At 50.1% G+C, this 25,840-nt stretch overlaps 1 protein-coding gene across 1 annotated transcript in view; it reads left to right on the top strand.

Annotated features, from left to right (window-relative positions):
- The window catches only part of LOC141996818 (meckelin-like), a 31,045-nt gene extending 6,726 nt beyond the window's left edge, over positions 1-24,319 (top strand). The window contains exons 7-22 of the mRNA XM_074969115.1: positions 4,539-4,656; positions 5,820-5,910; positions 7,695-7,751; positions 8,319-8,417; positions 9,646-9,744; positions 10,616-10,714; positions 11,393-11,495; positions 14,514-14,644; positions 15,701-15,841; positions 16,366-16,446; positions 17,406-17,522; positions 17,848-17,964; positions 19,352-19,447; positions 20,779-20,881; positions 22,254-22,396; positions 22,870-24,319. Of these exons, the coding sequence (XP_074825216.1) occupies positions 4,539-4,656; positions 5,820-5,910; positions 7,695-7,751; positions 8,319-8,417; positions 9,646-9,744; positions 10,616-10,714; positions 11,393-11,495; positions 14,514-14,644; positions 15,701-15,841; positions 16,366-16,446; positions 17,406-17,522; positions 17,848-17,964; positions 19,352-19,447; positions 20,779-20,881; positions 22,254-22,396; positions 22,870-22,950 (1,676 nt within the window). The 3' untranslated portion in view covers positions 22,951-24,319. The remainder of the gene's footprint in view (positions 1-4,538; positions 4,657-5,819; positions 5,911-7,694; positions 7,752-8,318; positions 8,418-9,645; positions 9,745-10,615; positions 10,715-11,392; positions 11,496-14,513; positions 14,645-15,700; positions 15,842-16,365; positions 16,447-17,405; positions 17,523-17,847; positions 17,965-19,351; positions 19,448-20,778; positions 20,882-22,253; positions 22,397-22,869) is intronic.
- The last annotated feature ends 1,521 nt before the right edge of the window (positions 24,320-25,840 follow it).

Raw genomic sequence — 25,840 nt, 5'->3', positions numbered from 1 at the left:
TCTGCAGGAAAAAGACTGAACAGGTGTCGTTTTGCATTATAAAGCACCAGAGAGTGTGCAGCCAACCATGGCAGTCTGTTAGCTGGCCATCTAAAGGCCTCTGTAGTTCACAGACAGGTGGTGTGGTGTAGTGGTTCGTGGACGGGACTCTGAGTCAGCAGATCTAATCCTGGCACTGCCCCGATTCCCTGTGGCTTTGGGCAAGTCACTTAGGCCAAAATGCTCAAAAGCAGCCTCTAATTCTGGGTATCTCCAGTTTTGGGCACCCAACTCGGGACGCCTAGAACCCTGTCTTTTCACTCAAGATGAGAGGAGCTGTTGCTGCTTAACACCTAATTGTCTCAAGATGGGCACCTGAAAGTCACTGATGACCATGTTGGTCTTTTTCCCATTTCTCAGATGAGCAAACAGAGATGGGGAGGCCAAGGTCATTTCCCCACAAGGCTGAATTTGTCAGTGTTTGCAAAGCATCATTTTAAAAAAAAACCCTTTGCATGTAAAAGACGATGGTGGAAACCCCCCGCTGGGTGCTCAGCAATTGAATGCTCAGTTCAGGTGATCATCTGCCCATAGGCCTTTGGTGCTACTTGCTGCACGGCTCCTGTGATGAAAAGAGACATTGTCCTGTGTCCTTATTGTAACCTGCAGGGTACAAAGTGCGTTGGTAGAGCCAGGGAACAGAATGTAACAGCCAGTGTTCAGTGTGTGATCTGTGTTTTACTGGCTAACCACAGGACCCAGCCTTCCCAAACTCAGGGATATTTAGTCACCCATAACGCCAATATTAGCCCCAAGGCTTTGGTGCCCACACCTCCCATTCCTGATGCTGGCTGGGCAACTAACCTTGCACCGTGGTAGCTGCATAGAGGTAACTGTGATTATTAGTGAACAGATCACGGAAGGGACACAGTGGTAATGCTGGTATGGAGCTGGGGGGAGTGGGGGCAGTTAATCACAGATTTGGCATGAGGATAGTACAAAGGCCTCCTGGATGCGGAGAGGAGAGAGACTCTCTATTGCCGTGATTCAGCAAAGCCCTCAAGCACAGGATTAAGTTCACTGAGCTAAAAGAAAAGGAGTACTTGCGGCACCTTAGAGACTAACCAATTTATTTGAGCATGAGCTTTCGTGAGCTACAGCTCACTTCATCGGATGCAACCGATGAAGTGAGCTGTAGCTCACGAAATCTTATGCTCAAATAAATTGGTTAGTCTCTAAGGTGCCACAAGTACTCCTTTTCTTTTTGTGAATACAGACTAACACGGCTGTTACTCTGAAACCGTTCACTGAGCTGTTTTCTATACTACAGAGTTAGGTTGACCTAACTCTGTAAGCCAGTGGTCCCTACACTTTTCATGGTTGCGCCCACCCTTACCCTTGTCCATGCCGCCCCCCTCTCCCGAGCCGGGGCTAAGAGCTGGGGGCGGGGGGCAGACAGGGCTAAGTGGGCTGAGGCAGGGGCCTGGAATGGAGCCATGGCCGGGGGCTGGGCCTGGAGCAGAGCCGTGGCCAGAGCAGAGCTGGGGGCAAGGCTGGGTGGTGCTCCCTCCCCGCCCCATGTGGGGGCTGGCCCAGGCCCCACCATATCCCCCCCAAATGTTCCTAGGGGGGCACGCCCCACCGTTTGGGGATCTCTGCAGTAAGCATCTGCACTAAAATATTGATCCCTATCGAACTCGTCTGCTACACCAACTTAATAACTCCACCTCCACAAGAGGCATAGCGCTTAAGTCAACATAGTTAGGTCGATGCAAATAGTCGTTAGCCATGTGATGAAATGTTCCCTGTTTTCACTGACCATGCTGATGGCAAGTTAATTCTGGGCTGCTTCCACCACATGGCCAAGTCTTGTGCAGCTGATCCATCGTACCCGTTCCCCTGTTCAAGCTCTTTTGCTCTGGCATCCCCATAGGCTTGTGTCTGGCCCAAGCGCACAGGCTATTGGCCCTCGCTTTTGTGCCTTGACCCGGTGACCTTACATTTCATTCTCATGCACAGATGACATGTCACGGTGGTGGTTGTGTGGATTATTCCCTGTCAGATCCTATTTCTTTGTGTAATGAGTGATTGAGAGGCAGCAGTATGTTCCAGCCCGTTAGCCTTTAGTGTTTTTAAAACGAAGTCATGAATCTTAAGACCTTTATCTGCTTGAAATAGACGTAGGAAAGACTTTTTAGACCCACTTTGTGCCCCTGGAATTTGAAACTGGCCTCCATTGTCTGGAAGATCGTCTCCTGCTGGCTAGGACTTTGGCTGTAAAACTGATGCTGCTCAGTGAAAAAGGCCATCCCTGCGTAATTAGTGAAACTTTTCTCTATTCAAATTGAAAACCTTTAAAATGCAATTTATTCTCACAAAAATGTGTGTCCAATTGGGTGCCTAATTTGCATGCACAATTACCATATGCCAATAGCTAGCTGGCCATTTGAACCAATACACAGGTTGCTTATGCAATCCTTGTACTGCCTGCTCCGATCACACCTGATTCTCAAACATTAGGTCCATGCTGGTGTGTTTAGGATTTATCTTCTCAATTTGATCATTTTTTCCAATCGCTATTTTGCAAACAGGAAACTTTTGTGAAGTGATTTTCCTGGAGACACTGTAGTTTAGTGCCTCAGACAGAGGACTGAGCATGGGTGGAGGATAGCAAAGGCAGGGGAAGGCGGTGCCTCCCCAAACAGCCTGGCATAGCCCTGCCCATGCTCCGCCACAAAGCCCACTCCTGTCTACTTCCAGTTCCCTTCCCGCTATTCTGTGGCCGAGAGGCTGGGGCAGGCAGGCTGGGACCAATGTGCGCAAGGCCCAGGGCTGGGTGTGCTGGGGCTCGGGCCGCTCCAGCTGCGCTACCCGCCTGCCCAGCACTCTGGGGCTGGGGGCGTGCAGGGGGGCCAGCGGTTGTGTGGGGGGCTGCGCTCTGGGCGAGGGGGGGCAGAAGGGGAGGGATGGGGGCCTCGGGCAGAGGGGGAGGTGTCGGGGGCTAGCCTCCCCCAGTGGCACGTTCACCCGCCGCCCATGGGACTGAGAGTGAAAAGACCTAGTTTGTAATCCTGGTTCTGATACTGACTTGGTTGGTCCAATAAAAGGTATTACCTCACCCATCTTGTCTCTCTACTGTCATGGAACTGACACAGTTACACCCACACTGCAGACTGACTTGTGAGAACTTGGGCAAGTCCCTCGGGTCTGGATTTTCAGACCCATCGTTGTGCAAAAATGGGGGCATACTTATCAGTTCCAGTCTTTCGAGTCACTTGCATGCACAATTAGCATATTTGCTCTTGCAGATTTTGGTAAATGTGCACACAATTCAGGCACACAAATGTGTGTGCATTTTTTATTCTGTTTTTGTGCCTGGAGGAGTCTGAAACTCTTGCTCTTAATACCTCTGAAGCACAGACTGCCCATCTGTAAATGGGGGATGATGCTATGTATACCTGCCTTCTAGTGAGGCTATCTGGCATAGTTATAACAACATTTGTAAGGGGCTAAGTGAGTGCAAAGTAACATTAAGGCCAGCTAGCGGTAGGGGTGGGGGATCCTACTCTTTGCTCAAGCAAATGCAATGCATTTTGGGTTCCACTTGTCAAAATGGTGGGGTTTGTTTGGTTTGGTTTTGCAAATGCAGAAATTCTCACACCAAATGTGACCTTTTGTGCTGAAGTTTGTGAACATGAAAACAGACACATTTCATTTTAAAAAACAATGTTAAATATTGTCCACCTCTTATATCTGGTAAGGAACCTAGGTTGGTTACCAGCTTCCTCACTAGATTTATTTTGGTTTGGATTTGTCCTTATGAAGTTCTGCAAAAAGAACCAAAGCAAATTCAGTCCTGCAAACTCTTAAGCGTGTTTAGAATTTTACTCCAGCGAGTCTACATTGACTCCTATGGGATTGCTCTAGGGGCTATGCAGGCATGCAAAGTGCCTGAAGAATGAGCCTGAAAGCCACAGATCAGGAAAACTAATTCCATGTCGGAGGGAGAGAGAATTTATTGCTATCAAAAAGCAGGACATTGTGCCATTCTCATTTCAGTCTGAGGGCTAGACTGGAATTCTGCTGCTACTGGGACTCAGGAGACATGCGTTCTATTCCTGGCTCTGGTGCTGGCCTCCTGGGTGAACTTGGGGAAGTCTCTTCACGTCTCCGTACCTCAATTTCCCCATCTGTAAAATGGGGATAATGACACTGACCTCCTTTGTAAAGCACTTTGACATCGACTGATGAAAAGCCCTAGCTGAGAGCTAGGTAATAGTAGTCTTATTACCAGTGAACAGGCTGATGGGCGGGATGTGATAGGGCTGGTTATAAGGGTGTGTAAGTTGTCTTGGAGCAGATGTGTGTTCTCATCCCTGGTTCTTCACATGTGGGGTGTGCAGCTAGCTGGCATTTATGGTGTCTCTGCAAATAGGTAGCTCAGTGCTCATTACGTTTGCAGCCCTTCTCTGAGATTGCATCTTGGTTGAATGCCCTGGCTACCAGAAATGGTGCATCTGTGTATGCAGCTAACCCTCCTCTCTGCATGTTTCTTTCAGCTTCCCTGAGGTCTCAGAGGCTAAGAAGATTCTTTCTAGTTGATGGGCTCTCGGGCAGGCAAGGGAACCTATCCAATCAACCAGCATCTGTCACGTTGGCAGCAGGGCTGCTCCTAAGGTAAAGGGCATGGGCAGGCCACTGGGGCAGTCACCGGCTCAGCCTCTTTGACTGCCATCGATTTTTGTTCCCCCATGTTTGTCACAAAGAAGGGATGTTACAGGAGTTTCTCCAGGAAAATGAGGTGCAGTGTGGCTGTCTCTGTAGGAGGGCAAGCCCCGGAGCACACAGAATTGAGAGACTGATCGGGGTAGGTGGTTCAATAACCTTTCTTCTCTGGCATCAGGAAGAGATTGAACCCTGCAGTGTGTCAGGATCCCGTGGGTTAAAATATAAGGACTGGCCCTTTAATTAGAATGCTGGGACTTGTAGCTCCACCCCCTAGGGGGGAGTTCACAGCTAGTGGGCAGAGAGAGAGACACACAGCTAGGTGGAGCCAGAGAGCCCCGAGGTAAGGGGCGAGGACCTGCCCTACCATATATGACCCACTTACTAGGTAATGACCAATAAAAGCATCTTTGTGGAATGTGTGTCCAGGCCTTGGTCTGCTCCCATGCAATGTGATTAGTGCCCCCAGCCAAGCAGTGAGTGAGATCCACCAGCCAGGAGGCTCCCAGGACACAGTCCCAGCATGCTCTGTGGCAGTCTCAGTGCGCTTTGCTTCTACCTAACCTGGGGATTTTGCACAGCCCCGTGCCTGGTGCCCACAAGCTACCAGACCAGCTACCTGCATTTTGAACCCACACAGGGCTAGCAACCCTGGCGTTAATGTAGTGCCCAGGAGTGCTGGCAGAACACAGCTGAGCTATTTGTATGTGTAACCTCATCGCCTATACAGACAGCTCTGCAGCAACGCCCGCCGACCGCCCCATCGGCGAGACCAAAGCCTGGGTTCCCAGACAGCCTGGTTTGCCCAGAGGAGATGGTGTTTATAACCAGCCATCCCCTCTCTAGCGTATTCCTTGCCACTTACAGCTAGCACCTCCTTTATCATCCTCCCCAAGGAGATCATGATCTATACGTTTCCCCTCGTGCTGAGACTCGCCATCTTCTGTGCACAAAGAATTCTAATCTCCCCATCCTGCTCTGCACAATTAACTCAACTCCCTCCACTCATTTCCTACAGAGGTTTCATTAAAATTCATTGTTCGTCTCTCCAATTATTTGCTCTGTCCCCCAGATAACCCCTCTCTGTTTTTTCCCTCTTACGCTGGTTTGTGCAGTGTTGACTTGCCAACCAGTAGCCCAGGAGACCAGTCTGCTTTCCTGTTGACAGTGAAGTATGCGAAGCAAGATAGCACTGCAACAACGCAGGCAAGTTTGTGGCACCCCAGGATTCCCTTGGCAGGAGCTGGAGAGGGGGAGAGAAATAATGTGAAATGAAGCAGCTGAAACAACAAGACCTGGTTGACTTTCCTTTGAGTTCCCCAGCACTTGGCAGCTGTTGTTTCAGCAGGTGATAATTAGAGCCGCGAATGAGCTCGGATGTTGTCCGGGTTGAGACTGAGTTCAATTGTGCCTCCTCTCCCCGAGCCCACACTTTGCCAGCCAGGTAGGAAATGTAACAAACTCACCCTCTGTGCCACGTGGGAGGCTGGCGGCTGGGGCTGTGTGCAGTTGTGCATTAAGAGGCTAAGACCGATGGTGGCTCTGGGGCCGGCACGGGAGACCTGCGCTGAAGCTGTTCAGACTGGGGGATCTCCTGCGTGTACCTGGACCTGGTCGGACAGGTTTGGGGCAGTGCATGAATGGGTCACCGGCCACTCATGGGCTTCCCACATGCCAGTCTCTGAGGCAGCACTGGCATCCTTTTTGGAAGAGGTTGCTCATTTCTTTGAGCCAGAGAAAGATGCCTGCCCTGTGAGGTCAGCTGCTCCCGTAGGGCCAAGTTCTCAGCCCTGCCTTAATTGGGCCTGTCTCTTTGCGCCCACACTCATTAGCAGTGCAGTTTAGGTCACTCGGACATCTAAGTGCCTCGTTCATGGGACAGCTTAGCTATTATCACGTGCTGTATGCTCCTGCCAGTGCTGTGTGACAAATCCCGCAGATGGGGCACCCCTCACCATTGCATCGAATCATCAGCTGGTGACATTAGTGGGTCTGGAACCCCTGTAACCAACCTGGGATGGGGAGGAGGGAACATATGGTCTAACCCTGCCAGAGGAACAAACACCTGGCAACCAGCCAACTGATTCCATCTTCTGGGGCATGCACATTTCACTGTGCCCATCAGCTTTCTCAAAGGCTGCATGCATCTGCCCTGGCAACTATCAGCACCATGGTCTAGTGGGTAGAGCACTGGACTGGGAGTCAGGAGACCTGCCTTCTATTTCTGGCTCTACCAGTGATCTTGGGTGACTCACTTCTCTCTCTACCTCTATTCCCCCTCCAACCCTTGGTCCGTCTTGTCCAGCTACTCTGTAAGTTCCCTGGGGCAGGGCCTGTCTCTCCCTAGGGGTTGCACAGTGCCTGGTACGCCGATCTCTGTCGGAGGCTCTAGGCACTACCATAAACACACACAATAAATAATTCCCCGGTGGGCAGCTCCCCAAGCAGTAGCCAATGCAATATTGGGGGCAGGCAGAAGCGGACTCTGAAATGTTTACCACACTGATGTCTATCTTGTTCTGAGCAGATGCTGCCAACATGGTGGTAAAAGCCCCTGTGTCCTGCCTACACTATGCTTCCGCTGCTATCACTAGGGTGAATTATGGGTAATGTTTTTGCCACTGTAGACAAGGTCTTTGTGAGCAATGGCGGCAGCCTGTTTCCACCAGGACTTTGCCAGGCAAGTTCATTCTCTGGTTAGACAAACGTATTGAGATTTCCGGGTCTGGACCATCCATGATGCTCACCATTGTTGTTAAAGCCCATACGGGTCATGATTTCCAAAGTGACTAGTGACTTCTGGGGTGTGCAACCTTACACACAGCTGATTTTCCAAGGACAGGTGTGCAGCAATTTCTGAAAATTGCACCATTGAGGCCCCCTCAAAATCATACGTCACATTTGGAAATCCCGGCCAGCGCTGTCAATTCAAGCTCTAGTCCTACACTGCCTTCCTGCTGCCTCCCTTGCTCACTTTCTTTCCCTTCCAGGTATCGTTTGCAGTGTCATATACATACAGTCCTGGAACGTCTCAGCGAGACACAGATGTGAGTAATAATCATTCGCACATGCTGCACTCTGTGCCATAGGTCACCCAGATGCTGGAAAGTGCCTGGAGGAGACAGCCAGGCTGTTCTGGGTCATGAAGGGAATGATGGATGTGGAAAGCCTTGGGGCGCTGCATGTGTTCAGCCTTCAAGACACAAAAAAGGAGGCTGCCATGACACCCAGTTAGGACACCAAAGGAGGTCCCGCGGGGATCTGGGTTGGACTCCATGATCAGCAACGAGGGAAAGCCAGGGACCTGAAAATGCAGTAGTTTCAGTATAAGAGGAGCTTTTAGCCTCCAGAACATCATATGGAACGATGACTCACATGTGCACAGGACTCATGTATGCTAATGAGTCAGTGCAGGTTGGATTTGTAACCACCTAGTCACCCTGTTTACAGATGTATAGATTTTAAGGCCAGAACAGGGACCGTTCTACTATGTGGCCTGACTGCCTGAAGAGTGGGTGTTCAGCCTAAGCAGGTGAAGATGTGATTCTGTCCCCCCCAATGGATTGCCTTCTCCTCTGAATTCTGGAAAGAATGACAACTTCTTTCTCTGACAGATAGCACTTGCCATCCTGGGCTCTCTGGCAGCCTTGTACGCCTTGCTGAAGACCAGCAGCTGGGTGCGGAGGTCTAGACTTCAGAATATAAGCTTTATAGTAAGGAATAGATCATAAATGTTGGATATGTGCCTGTACACTGCATATTGCTGCCTTCTGAACATTGCCAGAATGTGATGATACCCCAACTCTGAGACTGCAAATATACTTGAGTGTCTCCCCAATTCCCAACTGGCCTATTGCAAATTCCTTATCTCATGGTCTTCCTCCGTCCTTACTTGCTAGATTTTAAGAGGTCTAAAATGCTTCAGCCCAACTGGTATGTCATTAGGAAGCAGGATCACACCCATGTCCTTGGTCAACTCCACCAGCTTCCTATCCAGGTCTGAATCCAGTTCAAAGTAGCCTCTACTTTCTGACTCCTTCCCTGCTCCACTGATTTTGTTCTATCCAGACTCCATGAGCTCAGGTACATCTATTATGTTTCCCCTGCTCCCACTGTGTACATCCATTCCTGGTCTGCTCCACACCTTGTTTCCATGCACCTCTCTGGGGTTTGGAAGGGTTACCCTTTCCTGTGGTTCCCCCCTCTCCTCTGAATCAATCTCTTTAAACCTCACCTCGAGCTGCTCTTTACTCTGGGATTAAAGGACAGTGTGTATGGACACAAAGGCAGGGCTAAGAGCTCCATACACAAAGTTATGGGTACAATAGAAACCTGGGGATTAGAACACTGGTTTCTACTCCTGGTTCTAACCAGTCCCTGCCTCATTTTTGCCCTCTGTAAAATGGGAATAACAACACCAGCCCCAAATAGAGTCAGAGGTTTCAGTCATTAATGTCTATAAAGTGTCTGAGATCCTTGGATGGAAAGCACTAGAGAGAGGGGAAATGCCTCCCTATTACTCTGGGATAGAGGCACCTGCATTAACTCTCCGCACGGCCATTATACAGCTGCATTAGCGTCGCTGATCCAGCAGCTTCTGAGATGATGTCATTAAGCCATCTGAAAGCTGCTCTGCTATTGATTAGGAGTTTCAGATACACAGTGGGGGAACTGCTTGATCTAACACACGTTTCCTACTGGAGGGAGTGATTGCTGCATTTAGGACCACACTCATCCCTGGCAAAAACAGGCGCATCTCCTGCTGACATCCGTGCTGGAATTGGCCCATGGTCTGTAAAGCTCTTTGGGATCCTTCTGGATGTAAAAAGGATTCCAAGTTCCAGCAGTTGACCCCAAGGCAAAGGTCAAGGGCCAAGCCAACACACATAACAAAGGTTTTTCTCCTCCCAATATTTGTCCATTTCCTTTTTCCTTCCCCAGATTTTAGTCAAGTTCTTTGCCTTCTTTGCTGGGGCCCTGGCTAACACCTTCTTCGTGGTTGCCCTGGGGATGGGAATTTATTGGCTCATTGTTTTCAAGGTGAGTCGCTGTGTTTCTTTGTGCATTTTGCCTGGTTCTTTCCTGAGTCCCTAGCTCAGCGGTTCTCAAACTGTGGGTCAGGACCCCAAAGTGGGTTGCAATCCCATTTTAATGGGGTCACCAGGGCTGACTTAGACTTGCTGGGGCCCTGGCCAAAGCCAAAGCTTGAGCCCCACCACACAGGGCCCACGTCCCACCGCCTGGGGCTCAGCTTTGGCCTCCCAATGCAGGGTAGTGGGGCTCGGGTGAGCTCAGGCTTTGGTCTCCCCTCCTGGGGTCATGTAGTAATTTTTGTTATCAGAAAGGGGTCACACTGCATTGAAGTTTGAGAACCCCTGCCCTTGCTACTCGGCCTCTTGGCTTAGTTCTGGGGCTCACTGTGATCTGGCTGGCTTAGTGCTTGATAGATCTGGTATCAAGTCACACAGCCCATGAAAGCTTATGCGCAAATAAATTTGTTAGTCTCTAAGGTGCCACAAGTACTCCTGTTTTTTTTTTTTTTTAAATCTTCAGAGTCTGAATTTTTTATATGCCTGCCTTCAGGGACATGGAGTATCTGTGCCAAAGCACAGGATCAAGCCCAGCCAGATTGCTGCAGGTTGAAGCAGGCTCAGAATAAAGAGACGATGGGACATCTCATTCCTCCAGGGAGATCAATTGGACTGTGAAAAGGTTCCCCGCAGCAAGTGATGGAAGCCCGGTTGCTTGGGATATTAAAAATCTGATAGACAAAGCACTGGGGAATCTACAGAGTGGGCTAGAGCAGCAGTTCTCTGCCCGTGGGTGGAGTGTGACCCCAGATTTTCCTTGATCTGCAGGAAATGACAAAATTTTTTCTCCTTCTGTCTAAATTCATTTAATCCATCCACAGGGTCAGCAGTCTTCAGCGGTTGAGGTTATGGTGCCCCCGGCAGGCAGTCAAATAGAAACCAACTTTATTATCTACTTGTCCTGTGCTTTTGTGTTAAAGGTAAGCAGGAGAGCGTGTGGAGAGAGGGCAGAACTGGCTGCTGCAGGGCAGGGGTCGGCCTGGGAGGGTGGGACAGCGTGTCTCAAAAGTTTCAAAACCCGCCTAAGAGTAGGTCAGAAGCCAAAATACTGGGGAAATGCCGTTTTCTTTGCAGTTCCAGCCTGTCTGAAGCCCACAGTCCTGGAAACAGCCTCTTCTCAGGAGATCTCCTAGGTTCTCATAGCTTATCTGTAAGTTAGCTGTGGCCTTTGGCTTGGGATTCTGGGCAGCTCCTGGGGTCCCTTTGCTAAAGCCAGGGCCAGCTCAGACAGGCTGTTGGCCCTGCAGCCACAGAGCTTCGCAGCTGGTTGAAGTTCTGGTGCTCCGGTGGCTTGCGTTTTGGTGTATGGGTCAGCGCATGCGGAGCTCCAACCCCCCACACCCTCCCACAGCATTGTAGTAGTGACCTGCCTAGTCTGAGCTGCCGGCACCTCTCTCTGCCCCAGGGATTGCCTCTCCTTCGTGAGCAGTTTGGGGCAGGTGGGAGAAGGCCTGGGGTTTTGCAGCCCACCCCCCCCAAAGAAATGGCTTCACAGAGGGTCCCCAGGTTTGGCTGAACTGGCCCTGGCTAGAGTGAGACTGCGATGCTGACTGGCTGTGTGGTAATGAGCTAAACCTTTCTGGTTGCTCTCATTTCAGGCTGTGGACTTGCTTCATCTCCTGATCACCCAGCTAACAATCTCCATCTTCCTGATAGACTGGGAAAAGCCAAAGGAGAAACCAGCATTTAAAGCACCGGCAGGTCAATTCAACCTTTCACTCTCTGTGCCCTCTGTGTTTATAAACCATCCTGACATAGAGCAGCCCTGACTGGAGCTACCTCCTGCAGCACGCCACGGCATGAATTAGGGTTGCCAATTTTCTGACTAAACGAAACCGAACACCCTTGCCCCGCCCCGTCTCCAAGGCCCCGCCCCTTTCACTCCATCCCCCCTCCCTCTGTCGTTCGCTCTCCCCCACCCTCACTCACTCGCTCATTTTCACCGGGCTGGAGAGGGTCCCTTTTCGACCAGGTGTTCGGTTGAAAACCTGCCTCCGTTTCTCCCCTACTGAGTCCCCGGAAATAGTCCATACAGTCTTTCTTTGTGCAAATGGCCCTTGTGGGGTTAATTATGATAGAAAAAAGCCCCAGGCACATAAGAAGTCCCAACACCATAATAACCCAGGCAATACACCAACTACAGCCCCCGGCGCCTGGGCTCCACTCGGCGTCCCTGGCACCCCTCGCTCGCCCCGGCTCTGAGAGCCGGCAGTCATCGCTATCCCTCTCTGCCGCCTTCAGCCTTCTCTGGCCTTGGCTCTCCAGCTCAGGATGGACAGCTGGCTAGCCCCTCCACTGGCTTCCTGATCATTCCTCCTCCTTTCAGAGGGGGCCTGCAGAGAGCTCCTGGCAGCTTTCCCCAGAGACCCCCTGCAATCCCCTGACCTTTCCTCGCTGATTCTCATCAGGACTTCTTCTCTCTGATTCCCCTGCTCCTTTATAACCCCCCTCCCAGGTGCTGCCCCACCCTCTTAACTGACCAAATTGGGAGCATCTGTTCTGGCATGGGCTGGCACAGGGACCAGCCACCCTGACGCGCGCACGCAGAGGGCTAGCCCTGCACATGTGCCGTTTCCACTTCTCTCTTGAGGATTCAGTGCTCAAGGATATTATAAAACATCAGTGTTGCAGAAATATCAATGGAATGCTCATTGGCTCCTCTTCACTTAGCAAGCAGGGGAGGGCAACGTGGTCTACTGAGACTGTGGGGAGAGGGGTCAGGACTCCTGGGTTCGATTCCTGCCTGGGTGGGTGACTAACTGTGCCGCCTCAGTGAAGTCACTCAGGGTGTGTCTACACTGCAGTCAGAGGTACGGCTTTGATTTAAATAGCTCCAAAAACAATAGCAGTGAAGTTGCGGCATCATAGCCTGGCAGCACGGGCTGTCCAAGCCGGCCTGGAACAATGGCTCCATGTCTAGTTGGCAGCCGGTATCAAGTGGAGTGCCCCAAGGGTCGGTCCTCAGGCTGGTTTTGTTCGATAGCTTCATTAATGATCTGGAGGATGGCGTGGACTGCACCCTCAGCAAGTTTGCAGATGACACTAAACTGGGAGGAGAGGTAGATACGCTGGAGGGTAGGGATAGGATATAGAGGAACCTAGACAAATTAGATGATTGGGCCAAAAGAAATCTGATGAGGTTCAACAAGGACAAGGGCAGAGTCTTGCACTTAGAACGGAAGAATCCCATGCACCGCTACAGACTAGGGACCGAATGGCTCGGCAGCAGTTTTGCAGAAAAGGACCTAGGAGCTACAGTGGACAAGAAGCTGGATATGAGTCAACAGTGTGTCCTTGTTGCCAAGAAGGCTAACGGCATTTTGGGCTGTATAAATAGGGGCATTGCCAGCAGATCAAGGGAACGTGATCCTTCCCATCTATTTGACATTGGTGAGGCCTCATCTGGAGTACTGTGTCCAGTTTTGGGCCCCACACTACAAGAAGGCTGTGGGAAAGATTGGAAAGCATCCAGCGGAGGGCAACAAAAATGATTAGGGGACTGGAACACATGACTTATGAGGAGACATTGAGGGAACTGGGATTGTTTAGTCTGCGGAAGAGAAGAATGAGGGGGGATTTGATAGCTGCTTTCAACTACCTGAAAGGGGGTTCCAAAGAGGATGGATCTAGACTGTTCTCAGTGGTAGCAGATGACAAAACAAGGAGTAATGGTCTCAAGTTGCAGTGGGGGAGGTTTAGGTTGGATATTAGGAAAAACTTTTTCACTAGGAGGGTGGTGAAACACTGGAATGCGTTACCTAGGGAGGTGGTGGAATCTCCTTCCTTTGAAGTTTTTAAGGTCAGGCTTGACAAAGCCCTGGCTGGGATGATTTAGTTGGGGATCGGTCCTGCTTTGAGCAGGGGATTGGACTAGATGACTTCCTGAGGTCCCTTCCAACCCTGATATTCTATGATTCTGTGACCCCAGGTATGTGCTGAGCACCTTGCCCATGCTGCTACAGCTTCATGGCCAGTGTTACCTGAGCTAGCTACCGCAAAGCTAGCTACACGTCTGACTACAGTGTGGACGTCCCCTTAGGGTCAGATTTTCAGAAATTGCTTTGGTGTTACCTCCATTTTTAGGTGCTCAGTTTCAGCTTGGGTGAAATCTTGACCCTACCAAAGCCAATGAGAGTTTTTCCATTGACTTCCGCAGCCAGGATTTCACCCCCCCACTCTCCATGCTAAGCTGTACTCAGCATTGCAATGTTGAAGTCTCATTTTCTAAAGAGATTAAGGAGCCTGGTTCCTCTGTGGGGCTGTGCAGCCCTGACTGCAGCAATGGCTAAATACTTTTTAATATCTGGGCAGAAGGGATTTAGAAGCACAATCCCACTAACTTGTGCCTAAGTGACTTGAGGACTTCTGAAAATCCCCCCCACCCGAGGTGTCGAAAGCCCAGAAAGAGAGGCCCTTTTTTGAAGAACATGATGATAATCCCTGCTGTACAGCACAGGGCTGCGTTGCTGCTGACTTGGCTAATTAGTGTTTATAAAGCACTTCCAGATCCTTTGCACTTCTGGGAAATCAGTGGCAGCTTGGCAGGCGGCTATTTTGGGAGCTAGCTCACCTCTGATTGTAACGATTTCATATCGAGAGTGGTAAATTAATGGAAGTGAGGCTCAGGGAAACCCAACTGTGCGGAGCTTTGTGTCCTAGGAGCCTGTGCCGGTTTTTAAAATAAAGCAAATTGAAATCAGTGTGTTGTTTTCCCCTTAGGAGGGCAGAGGGCCACTTCCTCTGTGAGTATTTGGAGAACTTTCCTGATAGCCAATGAGTGGAATGAGATCCAGACTCATAGGAAATTGAATCCATCGCTTCAGCTGTTCGCAGTGTTACTGCTCCTGGAGGTACGTGGGAGGTGGGGAGAGAGACACCTGGAGGAAGTAAGTAACCTCTGGGATCTGGCACCAACCCATCCATAGTCCCTGGCGCTCTCTGCAGATATAATTCCGGACGTGACACCATGGAAAAGCACTGCCACCATTCTGTGTGTCAGTCTGCAGCTCTGATCACGGAGGGGAACTAGAGGCTTGTTTGAGGTTTCGACTGAGCTTTGGGCAAGGGTTCAGGGAGAATGAGACATGTTTTGTATTTTAATCCCAACCAGTCTGAGCATCTGTAATGATGCGGCATCTCGGTGACTGGCCCTCTGTGGAATAAGATGGGCTTGCAGTTATAGCACGCAGCCACCAGATGTCTCTGTGTGCTGTGGAGAGAGAGATTCAACCAGGTTATGGTCACTGGTGAAGAAAGGAGACAAAGCCAGAATTTAGGCTTTGTGAAAGCCTGGTTAATTGTGTCTGTTGTGTATAGTAGTTTATTAAATGCCTCCTTTTAAGGACTGTGAGTCTATGTAGCATGGTACTCTGGGTATGGACCGTTCAGAGCCTGGCAAAATTTGGGAAGTGAGAGAAGAATCCCGTTTCTTGGTTAAGTCCTTTTCCAGAAGCAATATCTACCTTTGCACCTCCAATTTCTTGCCTCTGCAGTGACTTGTATTTGTGCACCCAAACAGCATTTTACACTTGCAAATTAGGCAGTTAATTATGCACACCATTTGCGCAGAGCAATGTGGGAGTTTTTGTATGTGGAAAAAAAATTGTGGGCATGAGATTGTGGGCACCGATTTAGAGGCTGGTCAAAAATTTGGTCCCAAGAGCTTAGGAAGCAGGAACCTTTCTATGCCCTGTCCATCACTCTGGGACCTGAAAGCCTTATATGCTGGAGACTTTTGCAGAAGGGTTAGGAATTCAGGGAACAGTCCAGGTTTGCTGTAACCTTCCAGGATTTACCATGGCCGGTTGTTGCTTATTCATGCCTACAATGGGCTTAGGGGCCTCACGGCCCCTGGAGAACTCATCTCACGTAGGGGTTCTGATTTACTTCACCTGTTTTTATTTCAGGTTGTGGGCCTGAAGAACATCGCATCACGAGACCTGAACCTGGATCTGCACCCTGGCACTGACACTTACCTGGCTGCCTGGAGCCCAGTCCTTAGATTTTGGATTGCTGCTTCTCTCTGGCTGGCACTGGGGATTGCACAGGTTACGCTCTGCCTGTCACGTTGGTAAAATGCTTTGGGGAAATTTAGGGTGTGAAAGAAGCCAAGAGCACTCAGGATCAGACCCTTTTTGAGATAGGGGAGGCACAGCCAGATATCAAAGTTCTCCTAAGGGTGTGGGTTTAATCTCCACCTAGGCAGCCCAAAGATGGGCAGAAGAAAGAGTTTAGCATTTCATCCTTTCACTCCTCCACTACGGCACGAATGATGGAGATTAGAAAAGGAAAAGACTTTTGGGTCATCATCCAATCTAGCATTAATGCCTGAAACCCTGGAACATCTGTCAGCACTGGCTTTGAGCCTATGTACTTGTGTGGGACTTGAACTTGTGGCCTGGTGGCAAAAGTGTTACCACCGTGGGCCACGGTGAAGGACAAAAATGAGTGCTCCCGAAAAGGTGGGAGGAAGGGAGGAAAGGAAACTTTGTATTGTCTTGCTTCCCGGGACGTGTTATGTGAAACGTCTGCTAAGTCACAACAGTGCAGCTGCGTGTTGCTGTTTCTGCAGGTCGTGTTTTTCATAGGCATCTACGAGCGGTTTGTGGAGGACAAGAGTCATCAGTTCATAGATCTCTGTTCCATGAGCAACGTGAGTCTTGCCCTGGGTTAGCGATGGATCGCATGCACGAAAGTCAATGGAGCTGCACCAAATTTACACCAAGTGAACATTTAAAGAGGCGCTGTTAAGATGCAAATTATATTGTAAAATGATGTTGTTTCTTTGTCTTCCTAATAACACCCTCGTTAACTAAAACAGGGGAACTCTAAGATTCTAATTTACTTTCCACCGGACTAGGAAAGGGCTCAATTTCCAGCCAGGCTCCCCTTGGGTGTGTGCGCAAAATCTGGGAATGCACCACTCTGTGCACACAAACCTTACGTTTGCACACCTTGCAACCCGCACTGTGCATACACATTGGGCAGTTAGGCCTGTGGATGCAGGTGTGCATGCTCAGTGGTGTGCATACGAATTTCACGCTGGCACAAAGCAGAGGCCAGCTGACAGCCTGGCCCTAAAGGGCTGGGGGCAGTGCCGGGTAAAGTCTCCCAGCCACAAGGTACTTTATACTACGTATCAGCTTTCTTCTTATGCCTGGTCACTGTGCTTCCTCCCTGCGCTGGTGGCGTGGCTAGAAACCCACTCTGCATCTTCATCCACTCTTGGATTTCCCATTCGCCCAGAAAGCCTTTTTGGTTTCTTTATACTAATGGTCTATGAAAACGAGCGATTTGGAACAGGTCTGAGGTTGAGGAGGAAACGAGTGAGTAACTGCTCTCCTTCCCTTTGCTGCCACAACTCCCCTTGCTCCGGGTTGATTTACTACCATGAATAGCTGCTCTGAGTGTATAAGCATTGGATGTAACCCAAGTCTGCTCCATAGATTGCCAGCAGCTCAGTGTGTCCACCGCAGACAATGCGTGTTTGGAAGAGGGGGGACATGGCATCATGAAGCATAGGAGGCTGGTGCACACTGCACATTTCTGCGCTTGACCTCCAGAAACGTCATGAGCTTCTCATCCTCCACGTCCTATTCTCCATCCCTGCAGGTGTCTGTCTTCATCTTGATGCACGGATGCTATGGCTTCTACATCCATGGGCGGAGCGTGCACGGCCATGCGGATGTGGGCATGGATGCCATGCATGCCTGCCTCAGGAAAGAGGAGGTAATCCAGCCACCTTGTTTGGCCTTACTTCCTAGTCACTCCTCGAACCTGCTGGTCTCTGCGTCTGGAGGGCTGCCATCCGTAGGGGGGCCAGTGCAGGGTTTACCACAAGGCACAGGAGGTAGGCAGTACTTGCCTCATTTATGTTTTCTTTAATGCAGAGGCCTTCGTCTTTGCCTTTAGCGGTGGGTGACGTGATCCTTGTGCACAGATTCTGGAATCACTCTGCAGAGGACTGTGGGATCTTGGGACCTACGGCCCTATGGAGATGCCAGTCAGTATTATTGCCTTTCCCTGATTACACGTCAGTTGTCTCCCTTGGCAGGAGAACCTGTGTCCTCTAAGAGGTCTGGAGGCCAACTCTGACATTCAGACCTTCGAGGTGCTTCTCACGGACAGAGCCAGGCAGCTGTATGACAAGATAACGCAGCCCTTGAGAGAGGTATTTTGCCCTTTGCAGGGCTAGCTAGGCTTCTTACTGTTGGCTTTTTCATGCTTTTCTTTACATGGGTTGGTTTTCAATCCTCTGCTCTCGAGATTTCTCAGACAGGAGCAGAAGAAACCTGCAGTGATGTTGAGTTCTGTGAGTGTTATCGCCAGATCCGTTGTGAAGGCTGGTGTTGGAAAAAAAAATCAGAACCCTTTCCAGCATAGTCACACCTTAAAAAAAGGATGACAATAAATCCAGCCCTTCCTTAGTGATGATGCTAGAGAATAGTTGGAGTAGCCTGGAACCCTAACTGTGTCTCCAGCTGTCAAATGCATTTTACCTTCTTACTGCTCTCCATCCCCATTTCTGAACTCCCTGCTCCAGGAGACACCCTAACAGAGAATGGTGCACAACTTTCAAAGCACAACTGGAGATGGTCTAAACCTAAACCCTTTGTAACACATTAATAACTGGCCACTGCATTGGGAACTGGTCATATCTTCCTTATGGCGGAACCCTTCTTCACATCCAGTTGATTTCAATGGAAATTAGGAGCCTAAATACCTTTGAGGATCCGGGCCTTATTCCTGTAATCCAAGTGGGGGTAGGGTTTTGTGATTTCGGTGCTGGAGGTCCTGGGTTCGTCCATGGTTCATTACAGCCAGATCCAAACACAGCTGAACTTCCTAGGTGGAGGCTGGAATCCTAACCATGGTTCAGATCTGAATTCTGCAGCTGACCCATCTCTCTGTAATGATCTGAAGCAACAACGCCCCTTATCCAAAGCCGTCCATTCCAAACTCGACAGTTGTGACTTGGGACCCTTTCTAAAGGAAACCCCAAATGAGGCAAGTGTCACTGGTGTCATGCCCTGTTACACACTGGAAAGTCTGCACAGATGCAGGAACCTTTGGGACAGATAAGTTCTTGCCCAAGTCAGGTTCTGATGCTCAAAACCACTAAAACTTGGCTAGCTGAGCTGAGGTTTGTGTTTGTTTGAATTCAAATCAAATGAGCAAATACAATTGCCCAAACTTCTGTGATCCCAATTGGATGAGTTTTGCACAGCTCCACCTGTCACCAGCATCACTCACTCTCACCTGAGTTGAAGTGCATGCTTGCAAAGTCCCTTTGATTCCATTTCTTTAAGGACTACAGGCTGCCCAGCTGCTTGTAACTACATCTTGGCATATGTGGTTCATAACTGAAAACTCCCCAGTGGTAGGTGTCTGCCATGCAAACCAAAGGCTCCAAAGCAGCAGGTGAAAATTGAGCCAATATCCCTGCTGCCAAAGTGAAAATTTGAATGAAAACAAATTATTTTTCCTCAGAAGCAGAGAGCTGAACTCCCTGGACTCCCACTGTGAGCTGAAAGTGCTTCTGGGAACTTTCTTTGCAGGGCCCGAGAGGCGAGAGAGTCAGGGTCGACCTACATGAGCAAAGACTAAGGAGTTATTACGCCTTGAATCGATTTCTCAGCTCATTCCTTGAACACGTGAGCCCATTATTTGCCTTTTCCAAAGGTCTGGTTGTGTCCACCCTAAGATTTTAGTGGGAACTAGTGGTTGGAGTAAGAGACTGGGAACTGGGACTCCTGGGTTCATTTAGTCTCTGTTGCTGACTCACTGTGTGACCTTCAGTAAGTCGCTGCCCCGCTCTGTACCTCAGTTTCCCCAGCTGTAAAATGAGGATGATCATCCCTTTCTCACAGGCGAGTTCTGAGGCTTAATTAGTTGATATTCATGAAGGGCTTTGAGATTATCCGATAAACAGCACTTTAGGAGAGCAAAAAGTTTTATAGGTGCTCTGGACACCAGGCATAGCACCAGGTCTGGTGTCTGATACCGAGGCCAGCAGGTTGCTCATCCCCAACAAGGGTGGAATTGGAGGTCATGGCTCCGATTTAGGTCCCAATGCCCAAAGAGCTGGGGTGGGGGTTGGTTAAATGACTCCAGGCTGGGCCTACCTCTCCAAGGAACCTCTTGCTCAGCTGACCCCCCCTCCCCGGCAGGCTGGTGAAGCAAGTCACATGCAGCAGATCAGGGGGTGCAGCCACTAGGTTTGCAGGTAGTATCTGATCAAATCTGCAGTTCAGGGGCCAAACCCCACCCTCAACTATGCCTCCCACTGCAGCCCGCGGGCATTGCATGCATGGACCTGACGGTAGGAACTGCCCTGTGTACTTTGTACACGATAACTCCAAACACGTTAGAGTGCCCATTCCCTAGCACCCTGCTGCCTTCCCTGCAGATGGGTCCTGATCCCAGTCACTCTTGGAATGACAAAGAATCCCCTCCTGATATCTACCCAGAACCACTACTTCCCGAATGGGGGAAGGAGGATGCTGTCAGCGATCAGGCATTGACCAGGAGTTCTGGGGTTCAGTTCCCAGCTTTGTCACGGACTCCCTGTGTGACCTTGGCCAAGTCACTTAGGGCCAGATCCTCCAAGGTGTTTAGGCTCCTAACTCCCCTTGATTTCAAAGGCGGTTAGGAGCCTAAATACCTTTGATCAGTGGTCCCAGTTGCCCACCTGTAAAATGGGGTGAATGCTTCTGTTGCCCTGTCTAGGGAGACTGTAACCTTTCAGGGGGCCAGAACTGTTTCTCTTGCTGTGTGTTTGCATGTACAGTGCCTAGCATAATGGAACCCTGCTCTCTGGGAAGATGGTGAGCTCTGAGCTAGATGGACCATTGGTCTGACCCAGTATGGCCATTCTTATGTTCTTCCCTCTGGCCCACTGAGCTATTTGGACACCATGGTGAGGCTGCCATGTGCGTCACTACTTCTCCTAACCCCACTGACAGCACTGGCATTTCTCCCCCAGGCATACAGAGATATGGACTACATCGTGAAGGACAAGTTCTTCCTGGAGCGCATCATGGACATGGAGTTCCAGGAAGCGGTAGACATGTCCATTCTGTACACAGGTAGCTCGCTGCACTCTTCTTGGGAGCTTATTTACTCAGATGTGAATCCTCCTGGTCCTCTAATTGCTGGCAGACATCAGCAAGGCGTGACTGCAGGCTGGGATGCTCAGCGGTTAGCTGCTCCGTGCAAACTGGAAATGTCCTGATTTCATCACCTAGGCCAGTGGGTCTCAAACTTTTTTACCGGCGACCCCTTTCACATAACAAGCCTCTGAGTGCAACCCCCCTAACAAATTAAACACCCTTTTTCATATATTTAACACCATTATAAATGCTGGAGGCAAGCATGGTTTGGGGTGGAGGTTGAGAGCTCACAACCCCCCATGTAATGACCTCGTGACCCCCTGAGGGGTCCCGAACTCCAGTTTGAGAACCCCTGACCTAGGCCTTGCAGTCACTCGTGCCGTTCGGTCACAGCTACTGGGATCCATCACATGCTGATTCACGTAGTGCTGGCCCTGGGTGGAGATGGGGTGACAGACCTCCACCTGTTGGGAAGGGGTGGGCAGAGCATGCCCCATTGTAGACTTCCAACATTTGTTCCCAAGTGGAGGGACGATATTGGCTCCTAAGATCCCCGAGACCTCACTACCCAGGATCACTCAGCTCCCCCTTCCTCCTGCAGCTGCCAGGTCTGAGCATCTCTCATTCTACTGGACTGAGACCTCTGCTCTCTACTAGCTGTATCTGAGAGGTAGGACTTGAGCCCTGCAAGGGTACAGGGACCTTTAAACCTTCCTGCCGACACGGGCTGGGCTCTCTTGGTCGGATTCTGCTCCCTTTGTGCAGTGCCAGAGCCCACTGTCGCTGACTCAGCCACCTGCCCTGTCTTCCATGCATGAGGCCGTGACCCCCAGCTATGCCCAAGGGCTGCCCACCTTGAGGAGGACCTGCCCCAGCTGCCTGTGGGTTCAGACACAGCAAGCGTTTTTGTAACATTCTCACCTCCTGCTGGAATGGGTGCTGCCCTGGCAGGAGCTGGGGGCTCACATCCCATTGAGACAAGAGGGAGCACTCTCCCTGCCCCAGCTAAGGGGAAGGAGAGCCATGGACAGCACCAAGCCTGTTTTTAGCACAGGAGCTGTGCTCCCCACCCTGCCCCCCTTCCTTTCACCCCAGATGCACCCAGGAAAAATCAGGTATTCCCCAGTCCAGAAGGAGCAGCATGGTGGGGCGGATTTAGCCCTGTGCTGTTGCTAGGGCTGGGATCATGCCTGCAGGCTCTGTGTATAGGGCCATGCCCGTGGTGCCCTCCACAGCAGTATCTTCAGCAGAGTTTAACGGCTCTACCGTGGTCTCATGCACCCACCTGTGGGCATGACGTCTGTTGTCCATGACGTCCATGCTCTAAGCAGCTTCTTCCTGCCCCCAGATGCCAGTGCCTTGTTCAGCAGGACTCTCTTCTACAACAACGAGCTGGCCTTGCTTCTCTTCGACACCCTGCTTTTCTCGGTCGTCGACCTGGGAACGCACAATTTCGTGCTGGCCGCAATCATCACCTTTGTTGTGCAGAAGGTAAAGCCTGCGGCAGGCGCTAATGCCAAGCGCTAGGTTTTCTACAACGAGTAGGTGTCCAAATGCTGCCCTCATTTGCAAATAGGCTAATCACAGCTAGTGATTTGCCTGCACAGTGATCCAACAAGTGCCGGCAATCAAGATAATTACATCATGGGCATTTATGCACCTCCGTTTTTAGACCCATCTCTAAAAGTGGCTCAGAAACCCATCCCAGCTGAAACGCCCCTCCACTATTGCTGTGTATCCCCTGCTTGGCTGAGTTCAGCCATGTTGAATAGTCAGAATCGCTTCACACTGGGAATCGATGGCAAAACGTAGCTTCTGATCAGATTGTTCATTTCCGTGAGGGCTGCTGTGTAACAGCATCCTTCAGAGTGCTTGGTCTGCCTGTGGGGGTTTTATGGTGCTGCCAGGGCAGGTTCTGGCTAGCCCGAGTCTGCAGCTGTCCACATGCTCTGTTCTGCTTTCAGTTGGTGAAGATGCTGCGGCATGCGCTTGGAAGGAGAAATCTGGTGGCAAAAACGCTAGTGGAGAAGCAGTTTCTGATCTAGAGGTGAATAGGAAGCCGTGGCCGCTTATTCCCCTCTTCCCAGTGCCAGCATCAAAGCAAGGACACCGGGACCCTACAACTAATTTTAGAAGCGAGGACTTTGCAGCCTTGATCCTTCTCGGTCCTTGGCCTGTGAAGGGAGAATGGAGCAATCACTGCAGTTTTCCACTCTAGTTACTATGGGTAAAGCTCTGTGCTTCCTACCAGCCCAGGAAACATGCAGCCCTACTGTTGTTATTTCTCACTTTAAGTTGTTTCCCAGGCGTATTTTGATTTCACAGGCGAAGGATTCCTTTCTGCTGATCAAACCCTGCTCTGTTATTTAGCCATCAGAATAAGACACCCACGCCCACGGGATTTTTGGTGCTTGTATATTTTTAATTGGGAGACAAAAGGCCACCCTCTGACGCTGACCCTGGTTTTATGGAGCAGCTTTGTTTGTTTCTTAATAGGAAGCAGAAAACATCTGAAAGGAGCAGGGGAATGGCAATCCATGTGCTGTCTACACAATGCATCTGAGCTGCACAGCTCTCTGGTGGTTTCTGCTTAGCTCAGGCAATGGATGCAATCTGCAGGGTAACCCAAATGTAATTTACAAGCAGGGCTGAGTGGGGTCTGATATACCGCAGGACAGACCACCTCACACATCCTCTCTCCCTGCCTAATTCAAACACCAGCTCAGTCCTTTCCTTCACTAGGCACGAGTCTTATGCAGAATATAGTTTATTGACCTCCAATGGAGGTAAATCACAGGCAGATGTGTATCCAGCATCATTCTGGGCTTTTCTATTCCTTTCATTTGTATTCTACATAGCGGTGTTTCTTTAAACGAAGAGGGGCAGCTGCATTAGACAGAGCAGCTATGTTACACAGCCTGTATTCCTCCAGGGCAGGATTGAGGCTAAAGCCGGGGCTTTGATTTCACTTCACACAGCTGTTGTCTCTGGGATCCACCTGGAGCGCATGCTCTGATTCCAGGGTTGGACCGAGCCTCAGAATTCACAGCCAAAATGCAGGAATTCCAGCTGGTTTTGCACTGACAGCGCGGATTCCGGTGCCAACCTGTCAACAGGCCCAAGTTCGGAGGGACACAGTCTGGCACACTTAAAATTAAGCACAGGCTTAAGTGTTTTTCTGAATAGGGACACTTTCCTACACTGGAGCCAAACTTCTGAAGGAAACAGCCCATCCCAGAACAACATGGGCTGTGATGCAAGTGTTGTCTGTTTCTAGGACAAAGAGAACTGGAAGAGCGACCAAGTGCTGAAATTGGCAGAGACTCCCACGGCTATAGCAAACAGCCTCCTGCAAAGGATCCGTGATTGTTTCACTTTGTTTTGGTTTGAATATATGAAGATTTAGTGTGTTTGCTGCTGGGAACATTTATTTTTTAAAACAACCATGTGTTGGGTTTAAGCCTGTTTTAATTTTCTCTAAATCAGTGAATACATTTAATAAAAAATACAAAAACCAACAACCTCACTGATGGTCTCAAAACACCACCACCATTTCACGGGTACAGAATGAGATAGTCCCCAATTTGTGAAGGTCACATCAACAGAGTAAAAGCTCAGCAGGTCTCCACATTAGAACTCTTACTAATAAGGGCTTGTCTACACAGCCACATCCAGGAAAATTTATCTGAATTAACTAAAAGGGTGAATCTGAAGTGGATTAATTAAACTGCATTAAATCCCTTTGTGGATTCTGTTGTTCAGATTTAAAGTGGCTTTAATGCAGTTTAATTTAAATCACTCTGGCAGTGAATTCAGCTATGCTGCATTAAGGCTACGCTAATACTGAAAGAGGGTGTTCATATGGGGTTTAGTGAGGTATAACTAATTCACTTCAAATTCACCTCTTTAGTTAATTCAGATTAACTTTCCTGGATGGCCCTGTGTAGACAACCCTAGGCTCCTGAAGGAGTAAACCGGCACCAAGGGGCTCACCTCATTCAAATCACTTGATTTCATAATATGACCTCAAAGTTTTCCTCTCAAGGTTGCTTTATTCTTTCCAACAGTCATTCTAGGGAGAACCCATTAATTACAGAACCATACGCCAGTGCTGTGCATGTCTGTCACCTTCCAGCCAAGCATGTGAAAGCCCCTCAGAAACGCCCCCGAGATGTAAATATGGTGGATCCTGTTCTTAAGCACCCATCTCGCCCCATGCATTGTATAGGGAGCCTAGGTGCCTTCCATTTTACATGGGGAAATGGAGACAGACAGGAGTGGTGATGTGCTCAAGGCCATTCAGTGAGTCGATGGCAGAGCCGGGGATCACTCCCAGGTCTCCTCAAACCCGTTCTGGTGCTTTCTATTGCTAATGTGGTCTAAACAAACAAACAACAATCAGTAAACAAATGGGCTGGTGTGTAGCCCCATGTCCACTTCCAGGGAGCTTGGCAACATTTTAAAACAAAGCAGGTTGAAAACAAACCTAAGGAAGTACATCTTCACCCAGTGCATAGCAACCTCTGGAACTTGTTGCCATGGGTGATGGATATAATAGGCCAGGGAAGGCTAAGCCTTCCCTAACCCAGGCTGTGGCCCCGCCCATGCTCCACCTTGAGACCACACCCTCGCTCGCCCTCACCACCTGAAGCCGGCAGGAGCTCAGCTCGGGCCAGTGGCCCGGGCTTTGGAGCGGCTGGGGCGGGCAGATGGGCTGGTTCTCGGGGTGGCTCGACTAGGGCTCCTCTGGCTATTGGGTGGGGGGGCCTCAGGGCTCTGGCAGGCAAGGGGGGGAGAAGGGGCAGGGTAAGGGCAGGGCCTTGGAAAGAATCGGGGGGGCTGGAGGACTAGCCTCCCCACATGGGGCGTTCATGCGCTGCCCATGCTTCTTGCCATAGGATGTTGTGAAGGCCAAATGTATAACTGGGTTAAAAA

The sequence above is a fragment of the Natator depressus genome, chromosome 12, assembly GCF_965152275.1.
Source record: "Natator depressus isolate rNatDep1 chromosome 12, rNatDep2.hap1, whole genome shotgun sequence".
In the NCBI taxonomy this organism is placed as follows: Eukaryota; Metazoa; Chordata; order Testudines; family Cheloniidae; genus Natator; species Natator depressus.
Note: the sequence above shows the minus strand (reverse complement) of the source record. Positions and strands in the feature narration are given on the sequence as shown.